Here is a 21,752-nt window from a genome sequence, read left to right on the forward strand (position 1 = left end):
GACGGGGTTGATTCAGGTGGAACACAATGCAACAGTTTACAGGATAACGGGGTAGTTTATCGTGGTCTCTCCGTGGAAACCTTGGGCGTCCTCGCCAAGCATTACCAGCAGAAAGACTTCGAGACCTCTGCCGATTGGTTTCCGTCACCAGACAGCCAGGCGACAGAAGTCTGCAGTGAACGGGAAATCTGAACGGAACACAACAGGGGTAGGACGGGATAGGTTACTGAGGTCTTTCCGTGACAACCTTGGGTGTACACGCCAAGCATTACCAGCGGAACGACTTCGAGACTTCCGTTGGTTGGTCTTGGTTAACCAGAGAGCCAGACGACAGAAGTCAAACAATCTAAAAGTTTGGCTAGTGTTCAGCCTATCAGAACTATTATCAATTGGATGTTTTGTTCTTATACCATGTGCAGAATGTACTAACATATCTGACGACCCTCTGTGAGCCTTGGCTCATCCAGATGTGTGTTTTCGGACGCCGTATATAGGGTATCTGTAAACAAATGCGAAGCACTAAGGGAGATGATTCCTCGATGAAAATAAGTAGGAGTAGTTCCTATAAATTTTTTTCGAAATCGACCTCCCTTCCAAGATACAGCCTTCGGACGGCGATGGCAAGTTGAGAGTTTTTAATTTTATTTACGGGTTCTAAAAAACACTCAGTCATAAAACTATACATAATATGAATCACTAAGTAGATGTTACTCACACAATTTTTTTAGATCTCACAACTTCAAAATAATAATGAAAATACGATTCTAGTGGTGAAAGTAAGTTTTTTCTTGAATATTCACTTCAATTTTAGATCAAGTGTATGGGGAGTCCGGAAAAGTTGAAGTCTGAAGCTACTTAAGTTGTATTTGTAAACGGTAGCAACTCATTTTTTGTTTCGTGAAGATATCATGCCCAAATAGGTGATGATAGTTAGTAGTAGAGATGGTGAGATGAAAATTTTGAGTACAGCCATTCTTTTTTTAGGAACCGAAAATTGGCTCATGTCTCCCTAACCCATGGGAGAGTTGAACAGGGGGCGAGAGAGACTTGACTATAAGTTTGTTTATCAGGAAAATCATTGAAAGAAAAGAATTTCCAATGACCAACGATCGTCTATGTCAAGGTTTTCATCATCAGATATATCAACGTATGAAATACATATATTTTCATGTGTCAAGCTGTGTCAACGAGCTGTATGGAGAGTAGAGAGAAGGAGAACGATCGACGTACTAAAAATGTGTCCCCGAAAACAGGAAACGTAGGATAGGTGTCGCTGCGATTACAGCGGGTGTCGATAAGGGGTGGGGATTCAAGCGTCAATTTGAAATGAACAGCCTACAGCCTTCATTTTATTTTAGGTTATGTGTCATCGTGGTTTTTCTGATGATTTTTCAAATACCTTTCTTCAAATCTATATTAAATATGAGTTCTCTGAAATATATGCAATAAAATGCAAGTCGGAATCAATGAAATTCAAAAGAAATCACTGATCAAAAAAATTGTACCTACTTTTGTTTATCATTGTTTATTGAAAGCAGCTTTGTTAGTTGGTTTACCATAATCGTCAAAATTATATAAATCCGAAATGGGGCGTAGTACACATCAAGACAACAAAAGGTAGCAGTCTCAGATTTATCACTTAGGAATTGGAGTAGATTCTGTTGCCAATACTCAGCTGAGAACCGATATAAACCATATATTATGTTATGCCAACAAAATTCTTCAAGAATATTCTCTTCTGAACCATGTAGTTTTATTGGTTAGATATTCTTATTCAGAAGAGTCAACTTCTCACGAGGAATGACAATTTCGATTTCGTTTATAATGAATCCATCATCTTTTTGATATCTTCATCGCAAAAGTGCTCTTGACACACAAATTGATTCGGAGTCGATTCTTGATATAAGTTTTTTTTTCAATTTTCTCTCAAAAATGCATTCTGGAATTTTATCCCTTATCCTTTTCTTTCCGATGCCAAAACACTCTTATACTAGCGCCCGCTTCAACATTTTACCATGGTCATATGTTGTTCTCTTATTAAAAATCGAAAATAATAATATTCCTATCATCTGTCACCAGGGAAACAGTTCACTCAGCCAACGAGCCAACTACAATTTGATTTGTGTAAATCAAAATTTCGCACTCTCGTGATGGCCAGCGCGCCTGTTGGCAAAAGCATGAACTACCATATTGGTACATAATTTAGGGGACAAAAAATCTGTGGTCTCAAAGCAGCGATCGTTCTCCTTCTCTCTACTCTCCATAACGAGCTCTTTCGATACAATTTACATCCATTGCAATCACTCAGCTAGGCAATTCATTCATGAACTGAACAGTGAGACGTTGAGAAGCCTCATATAGCAAAAATCGTGAAGAAATATTCACAAACAGTCAAGTGAAACATTTTACAATACTCACTTATTCTCCGGACATTAATCATTACTGGCTGTTCCATAGGTTTCATCATTGGCATTCATTTGTGCATTTCAGCCAACAATTATTCTTGTTGACTACAAACAAAAGACATCAGACAGCCTATCTGTTCTTTCTCGAACGTTGTATTTCCTCGAAAACCGACATAATTTCCTTTAACAAGGTCTATTCAAGTTAAGACGAGACGCATCAGATCCTGATTTGTCGTTAGAGACTGCAAGCTTTCATTGAAGCACGCAACATATATTTATAAGGACTGAAAAAATCTCTGCGCCCCTTCAATAAGCAACTTGAGCTCCTGTTATTTTGACTCGCTTGATACAATTTCAAAGGAGCTTGCAAGGGGTATGAATCGAAGAACGGGATCCCTTAGCATATTGTGTGCTTATTGATTATGTCTACATATGATATTTTCGGGAGAGTGTTGAAGTTTTGGGTGGAATTTCCTGTCGTAGAGACCCTCCATATATTTCGTTTTTTTATGTTGAACGCAATATTTCATTCTACCATTAAATTTGAATACTTAAATGTTTTTTTTTCTGTTATAAGCCTAGAGAGATTTATCCCCAATTATTGAGTGATTTTTCTATTCGAATTCGAAAAAGTAAACGATTCTCCAACTACTGAGTTCAAGAGCCAACAAATATAAAAAAAAAAATTGCTCCTTCATTACACCCCACCACTCTATTTCAGAGCCAACAAATATAAAAAAAAATTTTGCTCCTTCATTACACCCCACCACTCTATTTCATCCCATAACCTCTCACAGGATATCACACACAGAATGACTATAATGTAAGGGAAAATTGCCACATCTAAATCTAAATGAAAAGCCCAAATTTGTCTAATGAACGTACCAATATTATAAAGGGTGTCCACGCAGTATTCGACTCTTTCTTTGTTGTGAATAAAGATATGAAGAGTCAGGAATACTATGAAAAGGAAGAATATGAAATTATCATGAAACATATCTGCAACAATTTAACTCTGCAAAGCTGTCCAGTGCTTGACAGTCCAGAACGAGCGTCATAAAATATTTGAGAAGCCTAGCGGCCTGTGAGAAAATCGGAATCTGGACATTAAAACAGTCTGGATGTTCATTTAAATGCTAGTATTCTAGCTCATAAACGAGTCCCTATTAAACGGCCGACTTCTTTTTAATTACGAGCCTTTTCCCTTTCTTGGAATGAGACGCAAAAAATGACAGAAATTAACACTGGGTGAACAGCGGACTTGAAGGAAATTTAAATAGATTTGGCTAGCGCCACTTTCTCGACAACGATTCTTTTTGAAATCATGGAAGAAAATATGTCCTTTTCAGTAGAGATGCAATCAAAAAATGGCGAAAAGTAATTAGAACTCGTCGGTTTAGCCAAGGGTGAGGAAAATAAATATTTGTTCGAAGTTCTATGATAAAGATTCGAAAAATTGTACAGATGTGCACAGTAGTGTAGCTATTTTTGAATGAAATGAGGTAAACACTTGGTTTTATTTATCATACCTCTATCATTGTTGGAAAAATAATAGATTCTGCTAGCTCAAGAATAATATATTTCCATATTTCTATAGCTTTATTCGGGATAATTCGCCGAAATTTCAAAAGAGTAATCAATTTAAATAGAATACTGCGACGTTTCAGATGTAACGGGAGTCCGGGAGGCTTGCTCTGGTAGGAGACTTGAACCACCTCAAATATTTCAATTTAAATTTCGCGCTACCGGTATGCAAAATAGCTTGCTACATAGTCGTAACAAGGCACCACTAGTGGCGCCTCCATTTTGGCCGCCATCAGAACAGTTCGGGAGTGAGAGGGTTGAACGTGATTTTGTTGTTAGGAAGTAAGAAATTGAATAATTTTTGTTTGTTACACTGTCTGAAAAGTTTCATAGGTGCGTGGTTTTACTTACTTTTATTGCTTTCATTGATTAATATTGTTTTACAAACGATGAGCCTCTTTAATAATAGTTGTAAAAATTTCGAGGGAACATCTCTTGAATAGACTAAAAGGTAGTAAGGGAGACTTGACCCATGCTATAGTCGAGAGACATAATCAGTGGTCCAAGTTCACTACACTGAGCTTAGATAATAGTTTGCTTCAAAAAAAAAATTGAATAATAGAAATAAATATAAAAAATATTCAAAGGTTCAAAAAAGTAAAAAACATTGCGGAAATAGGTGAGAGTGACTCTGAAATAGAAAATATGTATTCCATACGCTGATATATCTGATGATGAAAATCATATACAATCGTTGGTCATTGGAAATTGTTTTCTTTCAAGTTTTTCCTGCTAAACAAACTTATGGTCAAGTCTCTCTCGCCCCCTGTTCAACTCTTCCATGGGTTAGGGAGACATGAGCCAATTTTTGGTTCCTAAAAAAAGATTTGCTGTAGGTACTCAAAATGTTCATCTCACCATCACTCTACTATTATCTATCGCTACAAATTTGGCCATGATATCTACTCGAAAAAAAATGAGTTGCTACCCTTCACTGATACAACTTAAGTGGCTACAGTGTGGGAAGGGGTTCAACTTCCCATACTGATGTATAAGCTTTCTCGAAACCGACAAAATCAGCAGCCACTATGGCTAATTTGTACGAAGGCGTAGAAAGAAGAAGAAAATATTCTGAAAATGTTGGAACTTCCAGTATTATATGAACATGAACACCCTGTGAATGGTTGGAACTAAATAAAATGTCTTAGTTTAGTTGAATGTCCTAACATCTGGGAAATCCATGATATGAAATCGAAACAATATTCATATGTAAGTACTTCTGCGATTTTAATTTGTAACTCTACATGTTTCGAGCTAATTCAGCTCATCTTCAGGAGTATAAAAATCACATAAGTGAAGCTGAAAAATAACAAAAACTCATGGAGAAAACGCAAAAATTCTCTACAGTAAAATACAAGGACAAGGTAAAGAAAATTCAAGTAAAAAACATCCAAAAACGGTAAAAGCAACAAGCTAAAGCAAACTAATAAAAGCTTACAAAAGTCAATTATATGAAATAGAACAAAGTCAACAGTATAAAAAAGTTTGAAAAAAGGAAATATTAGTTTTTAAAAAGTTCCTAACTAAAAATAGCGGGTGTAAAAAAAATCACCATAAATAAAGCTGAACTAAAAAGGTAGAATGTCATTAGTAAAAGAACTTACATAAAATCTTCAGGAACAATTCAATGAAAATCATCTGAAGTCATGCTTATGGTCTGAAAAAATAGTTCTTTTAAATTACTTTAAGGGGAAGCAGTGGCCTTCAAACACAAAAGTATTCCGTTAACTTTTGTTAACGTGTATATAAGTAGAACACGTATGATATGATTATTTATCTTCATTCGTTTTGGTTATAACTGTTCTGATTTTTCTTCGATCGATCTACGACATTGCCCATTTTTTGAAACGGGATACTTTTGTGTTTGAAGGCCACTGCTTTCCCTTAAAGTAATTTAAAAGAACTATTTTTCAGACCATTAGCATGACTGCAGATGATTTTCATTTAATTGTTTCTGAAGATTTTATGTAAGTTATTTTATTAATGACATTCTACCTTTTTAGTTCAGCCTTATTCATGGCGTTTTTTTTTCACACCCGCTATTTTTAGCTAGGACCTTTTTAAAAACTTATATTTCCTTTTTTCAAACTTTTTTATACTGTTGACTTTGTTTTATTTTATATAATTGACCTTCATAATTTGACTGCTGTTTTTTGACTTTTGTAAGCTTTTATTAGTTTGCTTTAGCTTGTTGCTATTACCGTTTTTGGATGTTTTTTACTTGAATTTTCTTTACTTTGTCCTTGTATTTTACTGTAGAGAATTTTTGCGTTTTCTCCATGAGTTTTTGTTGTTTTTCCAGCTTCAGTTATGTGATTTTTATACTCCTGAAGATGAGCTGAATTAGCTCGAAACATGTAGAGTTACGAATTAAAATCGCAAAAGTACTTACATCTGAATAGTGTTTCGATTTCATATCATAAATAAAATGTCGACTTCAAGTCAGAATTCATAAAAATATATTTTTAGAATATTATGGGTCCTTTCTACGCCTTCGTCAATTTGTACTCCCATTATATGAAATTGGGAAGTTATCCGAGTTAACCAGTAGCTTATTCCACTTCCTTCGGAATATAGGCAAAGCTCCTTCAAAGATGGTACAAGAAAACCGATCTTTTTCATCCACCATGAAACATCTCGAGTATAAGCACGAACTCACCCATAACCATATGGAAAAAGTGGATTGGAAAGTCTACCGAAGGGATACGCTCGACCAATTTTTGAAGGGGAATTCATGTTATTCCCCAATATTGAAAACACGGAGTCTCGGCCGCGGTCGGTTTGCCAACCCCCCGAACCATCCCCATATAGATCCTGTGATACGATTGCATTCCCGTGCATGCCCCCGAATGAAATACAGGCGGCGTAGTTCCAGAAAACCGCTCCTTGGTGGGGGGCGGCATAATTGGGATACGGATAGAGAGTTTAAAGGTTGGGGTGAACCCTTTTAACATATCAAACGAAAATATTTCCTCGGAGAAATTGAATTTTGACCGGCTATTCTGAGTTGCGCGCTTCTGGTCGGTCGATGGAATTTTTGTGGTCCATTTTTGAAGCCTCCGACTATCGAATGCATATTATTTTTTATTAAATTCTTGGGATATCAATCAGGTCGGAGTATGAGACCTTCTTTCAGAAGAAGATCATGCACATTTCATTTGAATCTTATGCATAAGGATAAGGTGACCGACAGTTGTGACAAAAATGGGTTGCGCAATAATTGCATTCGAAAATTGGAGATATAAATAATCCATTTTACATAGAAAACATAACACCCAGTATTAATGTACTTGGCCTTGAAGGAGAGCTGAAATCTGGCTGATAAAACTGGGGATGTAAACTGAAAACACTGCGATGGCATTACTTATGGGACTATAGTCTGATATGTGGCATGCTAAGGCGATTCAGAACAGTAGGTACTAACAGAACCCTCGACAGAATACTGCTACTTCTAGCCTGTTTTTGCATCACTTGGACTATGAGGACATACATAATTAGAGTACTGAAGATCTTTACAGATCTCAGACCTCTTTAGCTTGTGATAGATAGATTAGCCCATGAGGCAATTCTAAGAATATAAAACAGAGAGCTTCATGCCCGCTTTCACCAACGATCCCTAAATTTTAGGGATACCTGAGTCCATTAAACAGAACAGAACTTGTTCTCTGGTATATATGAACATATGAATAGAAGCAGTTGTGTTCAATTGCGTGAAAAACTTCGAGCAATGAAAGCTTATGAAAAAATGCAATCATGTTGGAGTTTGGTGAGCTTTTGCATCTCGATTAGGTTGTTCGGTGATAAGATTCAGAATAATTTTTATGACTATCAAGGCATAAAGTTTGGGAGCCCAAGAAGGAAATTTGGGATTTACTCGAGGGTGTCAGATTAATATCAGGGGAGAAACCGTGTAGAGTGCCTGTAGCATAAATTAGACCTGTGTATAGGTTAAATTTTTAGGACAGCCTGTCAGAATAGTAAAAAAAACGAGCGGGTCAGATTGAGATATATGTGGTGTATTACATGTTGAAAAGTATATATTCTCTTAATCTGACAATTTAAGCGGGACGAAAATGTCTGGGAGGGCGCCAAACTTGCAAAAAAAGTCACGTGTACATTCCCGAGCGCGGTGTTTTTTTTTTCGTATTTTGAAGCTGATGGTTCAAAAATAACGGAAAAACTATAATCTAACAGTTTAAGCAAGCCGAAACAATGAAAATTGGCCATATAAAGGTCCCAAAAATCAGTTTTTTTTTAATTATCTCCTCTTCTGGGCTTCAGATTGCATTCGTATTCATTACAAAAGTTGTAGAGCATAACTGAGTCTACAAATTTTGTCCGAAGCAATTTTCTCTACGTTTGAACGTTTTCGAGATATATGGCGATGAATGTACATTAGACTGGTTGTCTACATTGACCTTGGCCTTTAGCATGTGTGACTAAGCTCCTCGCCCGTATCGCCGTCTAACTCGAAAACGGTTAAAAGTAAGTTAAATTGCTTCAGACAAAAGTTTCACAGAATTTTATTATCTACAACTTTCATAATGAATACAGAAACGATTAGAGGTACAGGAAGAGATATTTCAAAAAAATACCTCGTTATTATCTTCAAAGTGTCAGATTAATGGGTGAATACGTCTCCAACACCGATATTAACCTCTGTATGGAAATCTGACCTGCTCGAGTATGTACAAGTAACGATTTTTTTTGCTTTTTGAAAGAACCGCTAGCCACGTCCGAATCGTTAGTCTCTTGAAAAGTAGCTTCCTTTGGGTCAAATCAACTATCTTCTAAAAATCTGACACGCTCGAAAAAATTTTTGATACTCCACATAAAAATTCCTCTGTATGTACAAAATCATCAAGAGTCATGTTTCAATGCTCAAGCAAGGGTTGAATTCTGTTGGAAATATTGTTGAGATAAGGTTCAAAGGTGTTTCTTAATAAAGCATTCATTCCAATAAAAAATATACCACTTTGTTCTACTCTCATTGTTCAATCCTCATATTGTTCAAGACATGAGCAAATTCTGGCTTTTATCTTCTCTAGTTTTCTTCTCCCAAATCTTTTCATTTGTGATTCTTCATATAACTAGGTACTTTTTTTTTTGATTTATTTATACCTAAAGAATCAATCAAGTCTGAACATCTGGTGCTGAATACGGACCTGCAAGGTGGTAGAAAGAAACCCCCTGTCTTTGTGGAAGATCGATTTGACATGCTAATTTCGTGTTACAAAGATATTTCATGCCAACGTCTGAACGATGGGGTATTTGCTCCTCAGAAATGGAGCAGATAATTCAGCTCTTTCAAATCCTTGAAGTTCCCAGTGGATTATTGCATGCGATTGTGACTGAATTGATTTCGAAATGATGTGGGCTGTCACGGTTCAAATTGGGGTGGCGCAGAATCGTAACAAGGCTGAAATCTCGCGGTATGATTCCTAACCGCGATGGGGAATTCTCCTCAATTTGGGTTATCACTGCATATGCAAGTTTAAACTGAATAATTATGAGTTTCATTCATGATTTTTTCAAATGCAAGCCGGAAACTATTCAAAATCATTCTTCAAATATGGGGTTTTAAAATTTAAATTGTTTGGTTTAAGTTTACGATTTGGCAACAGCGCCTACTAGTAAATAAAAAAAACAAAATCTGATCAGCTTGTTTATAAAATAACAGCTGTTGATTTACAGGCGCCTACTTACTGGCGAGCCTCAACTGCAACCGGCCATAAAAATCCCATAAAATTTTACGACCTTCCTCGTTCGTCGCAGACTTCATAGACAGTCATCTTTGTCTATCTCATCAAGATAATGTATTTGTTGTCCTTTATTATCAAGGCATATTTCAGTCGATGTTGCCAACTTGTGCAATTGAAATGAAACGCTTTAAATTTTGAATAGCCATTTTTATTTTTCATTTTTAAGTGCCTTAAATATTTTTTTTTTGGAAACGGTTGAAATGGTTATTTCAGAATGTAACGTTTCATTTTCATCAGAAGAAGTATTCCCTATTCAACCAAAAATCATAGAGAAATATAGCAATTTTTCATGTTCTCAACTACAGCGATTATTGAAAATATGGTGAGCTTGATATTGATCATTCAGGGTGTTACACCTCTGCTGAATGTCCTCCGAGTTTTTGCTGTCATACAACAAACTAAGATGTCTAAAGACATCTCGACCAAATCGACAATAAGAGATTTGTTTCTTGGCGTTCCCTATGCCATTTGCTTCCTTCTATCCTTGTTCTATCAGAAAAAGTACAATGATACTGCCAGTTTTATTTTGTACTGCGTTGATATCGATCACAGGCTTCAGTAATCTTTAATCTCCATCGATCAACGAAATCAAAAAATGAACTGGACCATTTTCTCAGCTGTTAATGCATATTTGTGATTCAAAAATTTTTTTTTGACAAATTAAATTCACGAGGGGGGTATTTCAATATGATTTCTATAAAATACAGTTAATTGGCGAAACATCCAATATACATATATATGTATATTGTATATATATATACATGGTAAGTCTTTAACTCGTACAAATAACAGTAGCTTCTTGAGGTTCTTGAGAAACACTTTTTTCTCGTACCATTCTTTCCTTGAACCATTGAACCTTGATAAAAAGTTGCAATTTTTAATTTTCATAATAATCTGTGCCACCTCTGGAAAAATAAAATCACCTTCAAAATAACTAGCTAAATCTGTGACACTACACATCTGTAGATCTTTTAAACAGAGTTATATTTAGCCAAAGTACCCAATTTTTCAAATTTCACAGATACTTTTCAATTTTTGAACATCAAATGACTCGAGACGAGAAAACATGAAGAATACTTTTATTCTACAAATCGCCCAAATATTCATTAAGAAGCGTCTACCTTAGTTTGACGAGTTTAGTTCTTTGAGTTTCGGTATTTTTATGGTAAGTAATGGTCATAATGAGAAAACTGAAAGACGTGGGTGATATCTTGTGTTCGTAAAAGATTCATTAAATAAATGAAAAACTATATTCCGAAATTCATTTCATTCGATGAAACGGTTTGTGAGACAGAACTGAAAATACAATTTTTTTTCGACACCCTGTATATTTCAAACCAAGCCAATTCGGAAAAAAGGGTTGGGAAAAAAAGTGTTTATTTTGACCTCAAGAATCTACTGTTCAAATTTTTTTACTAGTCAAAGACACACCCTGTAGAAATAGAGCATATTCTTGAGTCGTAGGAATGTATTCAATTTGTTTTCAAATACTAATTAACAATGAGCTTTCTATTTCTAAATATACAATGGGAAAAACAAATCTTATCACATATTCTCGAAAATGGCAAAAAAATCTAATCAGTGCATACACCATGTTTTCAGACATCTTATTAAAACAAACTGACACATTCTCTATTGTGACACATGTTTACTAATATATATATATATATATTCTATCTGTCATTTCGACTGCTATAAATTTTAATCTTTCCATTAAAACACCCTCAATATCTGTTTTGAGAATATTTTTAGCAGTTTGAGATAGAATTGTTGGTATCCAATCTCTATTACTCTTTTATAATCGATCCACTCGTAATGATCAAAACAGTCCGGATTAAAAAAAGGAGATTAACAAGAATCTTGTAATCCTATGTTGATCGAATAAAACCAAAAAATCTAAAGTAGGCGATTACAAATTAATCGAACGATTCGTATGTGGGTAAACAGGGATTCCCCTTTATCATATACATGGGATTTACAAGCTGAATCATGTGTACCGCTAATTTGTTGAATTGGAACGTCTTTACAGTGGTTTGTCAGGATCGTACTCAGTAAAATTCATTTAGGACCTCAGTTTATTTATGAATAGAATAACAATAAAAATGTATCATGAATTTTCCATGGTAATGGGTGGATATTTTGAAATAAGCATAAGTTTTTTGATATTATAAACCTACTGCCGTTATTCAAATGTTATTTTTAAGTTGAAAAAAAATATTTGCACGTCGTCTTATTAGTCTTGCAATAATTTTTCGATCGACTTGAAAAAACTCGTTGATATTTCCTTCCACAAATGTATTTTGATTATGTGCAGCTGTAATTTTTTTGCATAGTTGTCCAATTTCACTAGTACTATCCTGAATCCGCAATAATTCAAATTAGCTAAGATTTATCTTTAGCACGTCGGCCACTATATAAAACAAATCTACCGCAAAGCTCTCGACGTTTTTCCCCAGTCTCTTGGTGGATCAAAACACTATTGAAAATTTGACATGTCAGTGAACTTCAAGAATTCCTCGCATATATCTCATGTGGAGGGAAAGTTGAAGGACGATTTGAAAAAATATTGGCGAGGCAGGTGTCTTGAGTCGGAATGAGAATTTTTTCATTGACCTGCCTCACTTTACAGGTGAAAAGGATGGATTCGTTCAGGTTGGTACCAAGAAATGGCTGTATCCCGCGAAATATGAAAAATTGGCGGAAAAATATAAGAATTTCGAAGTGAGGCCAGACGATGTTTGGATTACTGGATTTCCTAGGTCAGGTGAGTTAGTCAATCAAGTACCTGTATTGGCAAATTGCTTGTAAATGTTTGCTGTACCTTCGCGATGTTTCTTAGAAGGGAGTATAAATTCAGTTGCTCTTTGTGATAACTCACTTGGACTTAAATGATTTGGATACTGGATTTTATGTGAATCAACTAGTGCGCGTTAGAGAGTTTGAAATTTTCTGGTTTAAAAATGAAATGAAAGTGTCGAAAAGGTTTCTCATGCTTTATCTCATATACTTCGGAATATCTTGACAAATAATATAATATTTGGTATCTCATCATTTCTGATATAATTAATACCAGCATTAATCATTTAGTATTATTAAAACATAAATAAACATTGCAGATAATTTGCGCTTTATTCAATTCGAATAATATCTGCATCATTACATGAAATTTGCGAAACTTCTTCACCTTAATTTGTTGAACTCAGAACATCCTAATTATTGTTTAATTTTCCACTCTTCAATTGAACATCATAGACAGTGAACGAATCTAATTTTAATACTGCTCATGCACGAGACGAAAATCTTTCTTGAAAATGAAATTGTATACCACATATTCATAGTTTTTTTTATAATATACAGAGTGCTGTAAATAGTACAGCACAAAACACATAATATATACCCTTTTTTATTGGGATGAAGTGATTAAACTTACTGATTTCTGATCGTTTCTTTTCAATGATTTTTGAGGACAATCACAAACAATTCAGGAGTAATGTATCTTTTTGAAGTGTTATCAAAAACGTGCCTCTTTCGTAGGATAGTATTTTTCGAAACATGAAATTCAGTGTGTTCAGCCATTTCATGTCTATAATAAGAAAAAGATCTAGATGGTTAAAACCGAACAGAACGTGTTTCCATTAATGGCAAAAAAATAGGGTTGCTGTTCGAAGAAAATCAATGATATTTTCAAACATTTTTGTGTATGACGTCACCGTTGCAACGTCAGAAGACGTTTCTTTCAAAACTTACGAAATAATTTTGAAAAACGTTCACGCCAAAATAACAGCTTTACTCCCCAATTATGCATGAAGAATTGAGCAATTTGAAACAATAAATTAACCTACTCGAATATTGTGCTACAAAATGGTATATATGTACCATGAATAGTACTTTCCACTCACTCTACACACATGAGTGCTGAAATTTCTCGTTCTAATTCTATTTGAAACATAAGTAATTCTCAGGTACTACAGTAACTCAAGAGTTGGTTTGGCTTCTTTGTCACAATTTGGATTTTGAAGCAGCAAAAGAGGACCTGGATGAAAGAGTACGGTATTATGAGTAAGTTTATGGAAATATGAGAATTTATCTTTCAACAGCTAACAACTTTGCACTTAAATTTTATAGAGGAGGGTTTCTGGATAAATCAACTCAATAAGAAACGAGATTTTTGGAACTTTTCGCCTACTCTGTGAATTTAAATATTATATTTTGAGAATTTTTATCAGGAGGAAGTCAATTCTATCTAATTTTTCTAATGAAAAATATTTCACTTATAGAAAAGATCTTATTTTCAAATATTTTGAAGCCGAAACAGCCTAAGAACAGTTTGAAAGACTGGATCATTATTTGAAAGTTTTACTACATTCTGAATTATATGAAATGATTTAATAAAAATACCAGTGGCGGATTTACATATTTGCCGCCAGTAGGCTATTCAAATTTTGCCGCCCTTACCATAATTATTTAGTTCAAAATATTAATGACAATTTTTGTGTCAGTGAAAATGTAACTTAGAGATTTGTACACGTTGGTCCTAATAACTACTCGTAATAATTATTGTGACCTAGGGAATTGATGTGTCAGTTCCCGAGTTTCCAGATCATTTTTACAACGCAACGATTGATTTTGGATAGCTTGATCCATTCTTAATAAATAAGGTCCCTTGGTTTCTTGGAAACATTCGCGTAAAAACAAAGTGCATATTGAATATTTCTGCGTTTGTGCACACAATTATCTTGATTAGTCTATGTGACAAAAATCTCAAGATGATTTTTTGAGAATGGATCAATGGTGGTATGCACCGTTTGATTGAACGAAGTTTAAGCTCTAAAACGACGTTTAAGCATAGAATCTCTATGGAAAAAAAGGATGTATAAGGAATTAATCTCGTTTAATGAAACGGTGCATATGGCCATAAGTTATCCAAAGTTAATTTTTTATTATAAGATATGAATATCGAAAAAATTTCATGCGAAGCAAGGATCAGGAATGGATTTTTCTACCCCTTTCTATCATAGACGAACAGAACCAAAATTTTTTTAATGCCTTCTCGCCCGTATAAAATATCTGCTTGATTTAATACGTGAAAGTTTATTAATTTTCAATAAAAAAAAACAAAAACTGCTTTTCGTGTGCCATCTTTTGGGGGCTGTAACTAAGCAGGGGCACAAAAAAAAAGACCTTCCCTACAATTCATATTATTATATGTATTATATGGTCACAATCTAACTGATGATGACAATAAAATAGGAATGTAAGTCATAAAAGTCTCACCTCAGGTTTCATAAAGCTTGATCAGGGAATCAACGCTTGATTGACCAACAGAAGACGTCAATTTGTTTTCAATCGATAATTCAGTCATGATCATTCATAATATCATTCTCGTATCAAATTATGGCTACTTGTTCAATATATTCAGCAATGAAAAGGTTTCAGTGATTTCTTTTTTGAAATCAAGCGTTGATGGCACAATCAAAGTTTTATGAAACCCGCTGTGAAAATATCTTTCTGCGATGTCGTCATACGAAATTTTGACTTTATACACAAAACAGCCAAAGCGTTCAGCTTTTCTTGGCTTAATATGGTTCTTAGGTACCTAACTTTTCACCTTTTTCAGGCAAAAAAAGCTTCTCTCACCCGAAGAATTAGTCGCTGGTGTATTACAGAGGGTGGGCAAAATTCTTTGTCTACTGATGGAAACTCGAGAACTATGGAAGCTGGAAGAAAACAGATGACACATTCTCGAGCTCTATTTCAGAGAAACAAAGAATGGTGAAAACCGTTTTTGAGTTATTAGCAAAAAATGAAATTTTTCGAAAAGTTCTCATAAGTTTTCTGTCTTTGGAGTTAAAGATCTGAAACTTGAACCTTTTACAGACCCTTTTTTACGTAGAATCCACTGACGAGCACCAAATATTTTTTCATTTCGAAACATTAGGCGAACTTTCGTTTTTTTTTTAATGCAAAATTTCATTGAATTTGTTATTTTTGAATTGGAAAAAATAAATTCTGTCAGTAGAATCTACGTATAAAAGTGACTAAGAAGGTAAGTTTCAGATATGTAACTTCAAACACAAAAAAGCTATGAGAACTTTTCGAATTCATCAAAATCCAAATTTTTGATTATAACTCAAAATCTAGAAATGATAGGCCGGTTCTGTTTCCAGATTTGGATTAGTCATGTAAAAAAGAGCTTGAGAATGTGTAATCCGTTTTTTTTATAGCTGCGATAGTTCTTGAGATCCCCTCAGTAGACAACCAATTTTGCTCACCTTGTAAATAGAGCCATAGATACGAACTTCTGGACAAACATTTCTTGAATTGTGTTTTCGTAGGAGACGAAGAAACACATCCCAATGATTCAGAATCTGGTTTCACCAAAATTTTTCACCCTCACGAAGTTTCAGTATAGAGTCCAAAGCAGCCGAAATAAGAGTGAAACAGGAAAATAGTAATGATGCACTACTTGGTCAGTTTTTTTATAATTAGGGAAAATCAGATGTAGATAGATATTAAAATATCTATGAAATACAAGTATTTCAATTTCTATAATTCGTGCAAACAAAATTGTCCCCAAATTTGCCGCCCCCTGAAATCTGCCGCCCTAGGCTGCAGCCTACTTAGCCTCTATGGTAAATCCGCCACTGAAAAATACACCTTTCTTGATATGGCTGTAGATAAAACTGTATTTTTCAGCAAAATTACTTGATTTTGTAACAGTTTTCAGTATTTTTCACTATCTAAAGTGAATTCGAAAAGGGAACATTTTGGAATACGAATAAAATTATTACAAATGCCTGATACTTGCAGAGTTTTATTCAAAATTTTTTCATTTTCAGACTAGAAGTTGTCTTTAATAACAAGACAACCGCTGAGAGAGCCAAGCTCTTTCCAGAAGACGAGGAACTACCACGTCTCACTGAATGCATTGAGAGTACTTTGCGTCTCTTGGAGGATGATACGAAAAGGAGAGTTATCAAAACCCATTTCCCTTTCGAACTTTTACCAGATGATATTATAAGAAAGGGTTGCAAAGTGAGTGTACTTTATAGAAATGTAAACCTATTATTCCCACTCCCACCTTGAAATGAGTTTACTCAACACCTTTATCTTCTTATATTAAAGTTTTGTGCGTTTAATGAACATCGTGGTTTAAATGGATTGATGATTTCAGGTGGTCTATGTTTGTCGTCAGCCTAAAGATGTTGCAGTGTCGTACTATCACTATGAGAAAGGATCCTGGCATTTGGACTACACCGGTGATTTCAAAAGATATTGGAACCACTTCAAAAACGGTGAATGTAAGTAACTTAACTTGTTTTCTTGTTCAACCTCAGCATTTGAAGAGTTCTCTCTGAACGAATTCAAATAAATTCAATTATAGGTAGCTTTGGGCCTTACTTCGAGCATATCAAACAGGCGTACGAAATGAGAAATCAACCAAATATCCTCTTTGTTCATTACGAAGACCTTAGGAGGGTGAGTGCTTTTGACATATGCTATTTTACTCACTCTTATTGTTAATAAATTTATCCTTCTTTGAAATTCTAAAAACACTCTTTCAAATTGGACTAGGTACAAGATTTAATTTCCAGGATCTCAGAGGATACATCACTAAGATCGCCAACTTCCTTGACCGTCCTGTCACCGAAGAAGATTTGCGAAGGTTGGAGGACCATCTGAAATTCGAAAATTTCAAGAAGAACCCCGCTGTCTCGAAAAACACCAAAGATGCGGATAACAATGAGGTCGAATTTGTGAGAAAAGGTAAAGTTGGAGGATGGAAGGAATATTTTACTGTTGAGATGAACGAGGACGCCGATGTTTTAATTGAAAAGATGAGCAGAGAAATTGGCATAATCTGGCCAAAATGAAGAATTTGCTGTGATAAAAAATGAACGTATTGAATGAAATTAGCTATTCAATGCGACTTATCTCATTCCTACTGATAGCTTTAAAACTATTATAAATATTATAATATAGTAATGTTTCAAGCAAACATTCGAGATTTTACTAGTGCAAGCTTTTCAATTCAGATCTACCATTATACCAAATTGGTCCACCAAACAGGGTATCAAGAAAGAGTTACGTAAAAATGAATATGAAAAATTGTGCATGAGAGCTTTTGCGTAAAATACTGTTATAAATATGTAAGACAATTATACCTAAATAAACAAATGAAACTATTTTCGTTTATTTTCCTCTCAGTCATATTTCATAACTCTAAACTATGAATAAACAGGGTAGATATGAATGAACTCTGAGTTCTTTGCAGAAGCCTATATATAGGTCCATGAACATCATCACTAAAAGAATGCCCTTATACTTATAGACAAAATCGTGTAGGCAGATCAATTTTGAAATTTCTTTGAAACTATGCTGATGATTTTCTTTCGATTTCAGTGTAGTATCATAAAGGAAATCTCCGAATGTTGAGGCAGTGTGGAAAAATTAACGAGGAAACTACAAATATTGATATTCTTCAAATTTTATTTTATCTCGGTTAGCAACCTAGACAATTGATATAAAATAAACATCGAAATACGAAATGAATGGTACGTCTGTCTGTTTTTCCCTGAGGTGGATGATAAGGGAATGTATTATTACATTTGTTTTATTCCACATTTATCAGTCAAGTTGACTGAGTTAGAATATCGTCTACTAAAGTTCTAGTAAAGTTGTAATGGAGATAGTAGATGTTGAGCAGAGTCTCAACAATGATCTATTGAATCATTTTAAAGGTTGATTTACACTTGAAATTTCCCGATAGTTTCTTGAACTGCAAGTATAATTTTCAGGGGAGAAGGATGGATATGTACAAGTTGGTCAAAAAAAATGGTTCCTTCCGGTGAAATACAGGAAACTTGCTGAAGAGTACAAAAATTTTGAGGTCAGATCGGATGATGTATGGATCATGGGATACCCGAGATCAGGCATGTGTTAAATCTTCTTCTACTGTTTCAATAGGAAAATACTCAGTTCTATGCAATTTGATACTGAAAGACAGTCTGTATTTCTTGTTATATGGATATTCCATTACCGTATCAGATAGAGTAATTATTATATTATTTCTTATGATAGGCCACAGAAAATTGTTGAGATAGGTAAACCAACTAATAGTTTTCAAATTCAAAATGATTTATTAGCAAATGGTATAGTGTTCAAATCGTAAAAACAATTCATTTCCTGATCATGATTTTATCCTTGTGGGTACCGTTTATCATTTTAATAATTCATTGAATAAACAGAATAATAATGATCCTATTTTTCAACAGGAACAACTTTAACTGAAGAAATAGTTTGGTTACTCTGCCACAATTTGGATTTTGAGGGAGTGACAAAATTCAGACCCAGGCTTTTTGAGTAAGACAGAACAATCTACATTTAAGTTAGATCAAACTGAAATTAAGTTTTACAAATATTTTATTCTCGACAATTCAAATCATCAGAGAATTGAAACTTTTTTGAAGAGTTATTGCTTGAAGAAGCTTGGAATGGGAGAAAAATGTATTGAAACATTTTCCTAATTCACTGAATCGCTATAATTTTATTCCTTTTTTCATACCCGTTCAAGTCCATTTTTTAATATATAACTATGAATCTTGAAAAAAGCTTCCTTCGATGGGAAGGCAAGATAGCTTTCAATAAATCTCATAGGGCCATGAAAGTATAATTTATATGGCTAGCTGTCAACCAATGAGAGGTACTGATTTGTTACTAGAACAATTAATCTGATTGCGGCAGCTTTAGAAACGTTGACTTTCTCTTTGATTACAACTGATACACAAAAATATATAATATTGTAATTTCAACTCAATGAAATAATTGAAATTTACTTTCCTCCTATCTTTAGAAATAGTTTGGTGTTAAACGACAAAACGGTGGAAGAAATATTACAGCAATGTCCGGATGAAGAAATTAGTTTCAACAGAAAGAAGGAATCATTGAAGTATCTTGAACAGGATAAGACAAGGAGGGTTATAAAAACACATTTACCCTTGGAATTATTGCCCGATGATATTATAAAGAAAGGATGCAAGGTTAGTATCTTCTTCTATAAATGGCTATGGAAATATAAGCAGACATTCCCAAAAAATCGTTCGTCTTTAAGTAAACTTATGAACAATATGGTTCATAACTAACTTGTATGAAATGGAAAGGTATACAAGTTGCTTTCGTACAGTTTAATTGGAAGTTTTCTTGTTTCTTCATCGAAAGTCGACAGGACAGTTTGCAACTTTTCAATTAAGTTTTCTTCAGAACGTTCATTATGTTTTTGCTTCATTATTAAGAATTGACTGGAGATCGATTAAATTAGAATATAGAAGAATGGTTCCATTTCAGAAACGATGAAATATTTGAAACATTGAGCATTTTATAATTCATTTATTTCGATCGCATTTCTATGGGAAAACGCTTGATTTCATCAAAATTTTCAGATAATTTACATATGCAGAGATCCGAAAGATGTAAGTGTATCGTATTTTCTACTTCAATCATCTCTTCGCCACATTAAATTCAGCGGTGATTTCGAAAAGTATCTGCAATTCTTCAGGAATGGGAATTGTAAGTATGCCAGAAAACGTGTATATTATACTTTTGATCTATAGCAACAAAAGGAAGATGACATTTATCCAGTCATGCTCATGGTATTTGATTTCACTCGTGAATTAAAAATTTTTCATTTCACTGAATAGCTTAACGTCAAATTATCCTTGTTGCTATGGGTTGAATAATGTTGTCGAAGAGGAATAAAAAAAAAAGATCGATGACTTCTTATCCTCAATTTGGATACGCTGAACAAAAAGCTGAAGAAAATGAAATTGAGAGGTCTTTATGGGGACAAAAATTCATTAGCGGTTCACCTATAATATGTCAGAATTTCCTTATAACTTATAACTTTAAATTTGTTTCATCGAAACTTGTTTGTAGAGTATAACTCTCGCTTTGCATGATCATGTAATTCATTATTTGATATATACCTACTTATATAATTGAAGAAAATGTGAAATACTCCCAGAAATACAAATTGCAGGAATTCCTAACCATTCGCTTATTTTCAGGCTTATTTGGACCTCATTTTGAACACGTTGGACAAGCGTACAGCAGAATAGGTTCGAAAAATTTCATGTTCGTCTTTTTCGAAGAATTCAAGAAGGTGAGAATTAGTACTCCTAGAGTTTTTTTTTGTCAACTCAGTTGTTTCAGGACCTAAGGGCTTTCGTGACGAAGCTTGCTAAGTTCCTTGAGATTTCTTTATCTGAGGAACAACTGAAACAGATGGAAGATCACTTGAGTTTGGACAATTTTAGCAAGAAAATGAATACCGTCAAAGATGTGAAAAATCAAACGGTCAACTATGTCAGAAAAGGGAAGGTTGGGGGTTGGAGAGAACATTATACGGAGGAAATGATCAGGGAAACTGATGCGTGGATTGAGGCAAATAAAAAGAGGATTGGAATCAAATATCCAGTGCAATAAATATACGAATATTGTATGAAAACATGAAGAATGAATAAATTTCGATCAACACTAAGATTTTACGTTTATTTCACTTCCGACTTACAGAATTATTAAATATTACCTATACAAAGTGTTCCAAATTCAATTAAATAATTTCAGGGATATATTACCTGAGAATTTTTGAGGCAAAAACGCAAACGCTTAGTTACGGAGCTGTAGGATGTTGAGAGTTTCAAAATTATGAACAAATACCTCTTAACATTCGATTTTTAAACTGCCTGAATTATTTCATTGAATCGAATCAGATTTCTTCATTTTCCAACCAGTTGACGTTTGTTAAATATCTTTTCGAGGGAAGGAACTACTTAGGCAGAAGCATTTCTTACTAACCTTTTCTTATTGTTATTCCTTCGTGAAGATTTTAGGAGGGAAAACCCATAGAAAGTTTAAGGGGAAAATACAGTTAAAAATAGATGAATTTTTAAGTACAAATTCTGTTTACAAAGAGGTTGAATTTCTTAAAAAAAACTTCTTCCGA

At 34.2% G+C, this 21,752-nt stretch overlaps 2 protein-coding genes across 2 annotated transcripts in view; one reads left to right on the forward strand and one right to left on the reverse strand.

The window, feature by feature from the left end:
• LOC123317895 overlaps positions 1 to 21,752 on the reverse strand; it is a 102,747-nt gene that overhangs the window by 53,423 nt on the left and 27,572 nt on the right. The gene's annotated exons all lie outside the window — the stretch shown is intronic.
• Positions 12,172 to 21,287, forward strand: LOC123316764. The gene is made up of 14 exons (XM_044902981.1): positions 12,172 to 12,325; positions 12,381 to 12,515; positions 13,714 to 13,810; positions 16,591 to 16,786; positions 16,926 to 17,052; positions 17,136 to 17,230; positions 17,347 to 17,624; positions 18,419 to 18,492; positions 18,550 to 18,684; positions 19,027 to 19,114; positions 19,605 to 19,791; positions 20,191 to 20,317; positions 20,815 to 20,909; positions 20,960 to 21,287. The coding sequence occupies exons 1-14, from the start codon at positions 12,244 to 12,246 to the stop codon at positions 21,230 to 21,232; spliced, it is 1,989 nt and encodes a 662-aa protein (XP_044758916.1). The 5' UTR covers positions 12,172 to 12,243; the 3' UTR covers positions 21,233 to 21,287.

Source organism: Coccinella septempunctata, chromosome 7 (assembly GCF_907165205.1).
Source record: "Coccinella septempunctata chromosome 7, icCocSept1.1, whole genome shotgun sequence".
Lineage (NCBI taxonomy): Eukaryota > Metazoa > Arthropoda > Insecta > Coleoptera > Coccinellidae > Coccinella > Coccinella septempunctata.